General features: G+C 53.5%; 1 protein-coding gene across 2 annotated transcripts in view; it reads right to left on the bottom strand.

Annotated features, from left to right (window-relative positions):
- Nucleotides 1-671: 671 nt before the first annotated feature.
- ACER1 (alkaline ceramidase 1) overlaps nucleotides 672-4,297 on the bottom strand; it is a 47,982-nt gene continuing 44,356 nt past the window's right edge. For both annotated transcript variants that reach the window (XM_031660065.1, XM_003914749.5), the window contains 3 exons: nucleotides 3,415-3,552; nucleotides 2,280-2,417; nucleotides 672-1,408 (listed from right to left, as the gene is read on the bottom strand). In XM_031660065.1, the coding sequence (XP_031515925.1) occupies nucleotides 1,240-1,408; nucleotides 2,280-2,417; nucleotides 3,415-3,552 (445 nt within the window). In that variant the 3' untranslated portion in view covers nucleotides 672-1,239. The remainder of the gene's footprint in view (nucleotides 1,409-2,279; nucleotides 2,418-3,414; nucleotides 3,553-4,297) is intronic.

The raw sequence follows: 4,297 nt of genomic DNA, 5'->3' as shown, positions 1-4,297 counted from the left end.
TGTAATCCCAGCACTTTGGGAGGCCGAGGCGGGCGGATCATGAGGTCAGGAGATCGAGACCATCCTGGCTAACATGGTGAAACGCCATCTCTACTAAAAATGCAAAAAATTAGCCGGGCGAGGCGGCGGGCGCCTGTAGTCCCAGCTACTCAGGAGGCTGAGGCAGGAGAATGGCGTGAACCCGGGAGGCGGAGCTTGCAGTGAGCCGGGATCGCGACACCGCACCACAGCCCGGGAGACTGGGCGAGAAAGCGAGACTCTGTCCTAAAAAAAAAAAAAAAAAAAAAAGACTATCCTCACTCGTCTCTCATGTCCACATGCCCCCAAAGCACACAGATTGCCCAGTCTGGGACTCTGCTTTCCTCAGCTGTGAACCTGAGGACCTCACAAGTACATGGGAGGAGGTGGGTGGGTCTGCGTGCAACGTCTCCACATGTATGTGTGGATGTAGAATGAGGTGCCTGGAAGTCATGTTCATTCTCTGGGGTGCCCCCGAAGAACCAGGGACATTGTCATGGTCAAAGACAGATGAGGGAGTCTGGTAGTGACCACCAATATTTAGAAGCTAATATTTATTTATTTATTATTTTTTGAGATGGAGTCTCGCTCTTGTCGCCCAGGCTGGAGTGCAGTGGCGCAATCTCAGCTCACTGCAACCTCCGTCTTCCGGATTCAAGCGATTCTCCTGCCTCAATCCCAAGTAGCTGGGATTACAGACGTGCACCACCACGCCCGGGTAATTTTTGTATTTTTAGTAGAGATGGGGTTTTGCCATGTTGGCCAGGCTGGTCTTGAACTTCTGACCTCAGGTGATCCACCCTCCTCGGCCTCCCAAAGTGCTGGGATTACAGGCGTGAGTCACCACACCAGGCCTGGAAGCTAATATTTAGATGCCACATCCTTCAGTCACCCCAGTACCTGGTGACTCAGCCCCACCAGCTCGTGTGACAATGGTCACTGGGAGGCTGTGGACACAGAGGAGGAAATGAAAGAGGGTGTGGGGGGTCATGGAAGGGAGATGCGCAAGACAGCCCCCCACAGTCACCAGGCTGCTGCTCAGAGATGTCAGAAAGTCCATCCTCAGCCTCAAGGCAGGGCAGCACAGGACAAGGAGGACACGGAAGGGGAAACAGAGGAAGGAACCACGAGTGTCCCTCAGGCGCAAGTCCTGACGGGGGCTCTCTTCTCAAGACACAGGCAAGTTGAAGGGTGGTTGGATAGTCAAGAGGCTGGCAGGTCTCAGCAGTTCTTGTCATCACCCCGGATTTCCACATAGGGCAGCCCCACGGGCCAATTGTCCCGAGGCCAGTAGCGGACTTTGAGGGTTTCGCCTGGCATCTCATAGTTGGCATCCACCAAGGCCATGGTGACCATGCCATAAGGGAAGGTGATGCTGATGAGCACGTGCCTGTGGAATGCAGAGCGAAGGTGGTGACGGCATAAGATGCCCATAGCCTCACACTGGCCCTCTTTTTATTTCTCATGGATCTTTTGTTTTTTTTGAAACAGAGTCTCGCTCTGTCACCCAGGCTGGAGTGCAGTGGCGCAGGGTCTCTGCTTACTGCAAGCTCCACTTCCCGGGTTCACGCCATTCTCCTGCCTCAGCCTCCCGAGTAGCTGGGACTACAGGCACCCGCCACCACGCCCAGCTAATTTTTTGTATTATTTTTAGTAGAGATGGGGTTTCACTGTGTTAACCAGGATGGTCTCGATCTCCTGACCGCGTGATCTGCCCGCCTCGGCCTACCAAAGTGCTGAGATTACAGGCGTGAGCCACCACACCCAGCCTTTTTTTTTTTTTTTGAGGCGAAGTCTCCTTCTGTCTCCCAGGCTGGAGTGCAGTGGCAGGATCTCCGCTCACTGCAAGCACCGCCTCCCGGGTTCACGCCATTCTCCTGCCTCAGCCTCCTGAGTAGCTGGGACTACAGGCACACCTCACCACACCCAGCTAATTTTTGTATTTTTAGTAGAGACGGGGTTTCGCCATATTGGTCAGGCTGGTCTGGAACTCCTGACCTTGTGATCCACCCGCCTCTGCCTCCCAAAGTGCTGGGATTACAGGCGTGAGCCACGGCGCCCGGCCTTTCATGGATCCTGACCATCCAAAGGGACCTTCTGGGTCTGGCCTTCTGACTGCAGCCTTCCCCTACTGCCAGGACCCAGTATCTGGCTCTCCTCCCTCTGCTCCTCAACCCCCAGCCCCCAGGCTCCTACTCCGAGCTCTGGCATCTAAGATTCTCTGACTCTGGGCCCCTCACAGCCTCAGAGCACGCGCTTACCAGATGCTGTGCAGATAGAAGAAATGAATCCTCTGCCAGAAGCTGCAGAGCAGACGGTCACTGATCCAGCTGGTCAGAGCAACAGCCCATAAAACCACGGAGACCTCAATCAGGTGCCGAAGCTCCTTATTGCTGGTCCTAGAGAGGGGAGAGGAGGATCAGAGAGCAGCACCTGAGGGGGCTGATGGGAAATTCCTCCTTCCACAGTGATGAGGCTCAGAAGCTGGGAGAAGGGCAAGAGCAGGAATTGAGGGTGCGAGCAGAGGGGGCCCAATCTCGTGCTTAGAACTAACACTGAGCATTGCCAGCACACCAGGTGCAATTTCAAATGTCCTTCAAGCCACGCAAAGCAGCTCATGCCTGTAATCCCAGCACTTTGGGAGGCTGAGGTTGGGAGGATCGCTTGAGCCCTGGAGTTTACAACCAGCCTGGGCAAAATAGCAAGACCCCTAAAAAACCAAAAATTAGCCAGGCACGGTGGCATGCACCTGTCATCCCAGCTGCTCAGGAGGCTGAGGCAGGATAATTGCTTGAACCTGGGAGGTGGAGGTTGCAGTGAGCTGAGATTGCAACACTGCACTCCAGCCTGGAAGACAGAACAAGACTCTGTCTCAAAAAATAAATAAATAAATAAATAAAAATAAATAAATATAATGTAGGGTGGATGCAGTGACTCACTCCTGTAATCCCAGCACTTTGGAAGGCTGAGGTGGGTGGATCGCTTGAGCCCAGGAGTTCAAGACCAGCTTGGGCAACATGACAAAATCCTGTTTCTACAAAAAAATAAATAAATAAATATAAAAGTTATCCTGCCGTGACGGCATATGCCTCTAGTCCCAGCTACTTAGGAGGCTAGAGTGGGAGGATTGCTTGAGCCCAGGAGGTAGAGGTTGCAGTGAGCCAAGATCACACCCCTGCACTCCAGCCTGGGTGACAGAGCAAGGCTCTGTCTCAAGAAAAAAAAAGAAAAAAAAAAAAAAGGACAAGCTCTGCAGTCAGTCAAGTTCAAATTCTGGCCCTGCCACTTGTTAGTGGATGATCTTGGGGAAGGGACGTCCCCTCCTTGAGCCTGGAGTCAGGGGTGCCAGGAGGGGGATGGCAGCCCCCTGCCCAGGCACCTGTAGTGTTCACTCACTTCCTGTACTCCTGGCACACGATGTAGACAATGTGCAGGGCAATGCTGTTGAGGACGTAGGCGTTGACCGTGGGCCGCAGGAAGGACAGGGGGGTGCTGACCACGGTGGTGACGAAGACCAGGCGGATGAACTGGGACCTGGGGAGGAAGGGCCTCAGCTGTAGGTGGGAAGGAACGTCGTGGGGTTGTAGGCAAGGTCACTTGGAGATCTCGTGGCCCAGGTGGGTGAGGAAAGGAAAGGATTCTGGGGAGCCCAAATAGGCTCAGCAAAGGGTCCTAGCCAGGCAGGGCACAGTGGCTCATGTCTGTAATCCCAGCACTTTGGGAAGCTGAGGTGGGCAGATCACCTGAGGTCAAGAGTTCGAGACCAGCCTGTCCAACATGGTGAAACCCCATTTCTATTAAAAATACAAAATTTAGCCAGGTGTGGTGGCAGATGCCTGTAATCCCAGCTACTCAGGAGGCTGAGACACAAGAGTCGCTTGAACTCAGGAGGCAGAGGTTTCAGTGGGCCAAGATCATGCCACGGCACTCCAGCCTGGGTGACAGAGGGAGATTCTGTCTCAAAAACAACAATTAAAAAAGGGTCCTAGCCAGGCACGGTGGCTCATGACTGTAATCCCAGCACTTTTGGAGGCTGAAACAGGAGGATCGCTTGAGCTCAGGAGTTCGAGACCAGCCTGGGCAACATAACAAAACTCTGTCTCTACCAAAAATACAAAAAAATTAGCTGGGTGTGGCGGCGTATGCCTGTAATCTCAGCTACTAAAGAGGCTGAGGCAGGGATTGCTTGAGCCTGGTAATTGGAGGTTGCAGTGAGCTAAGATTGCGCCACTGCACTCCAGCCTGGGAGACACAGCGAGATCTCATCTCAAAAAAAAAA

This window comes from Papio anubis, chromosome 20 (assembly GCF_008728515.1).
Source record: "Papio anubis isolate 15944 chromosome 20, Panubis1.0, whole genome shotgun sequence".
NCBI classification, from domain to species: Eukaryota; Metazoa; Chordata; class Mammalia; order Primates; family Cercopithecidae; genus Papio; species Papio anubis.
This window is presented reverse-complemented; position numbering and strand designations above follow the sequence as displayed.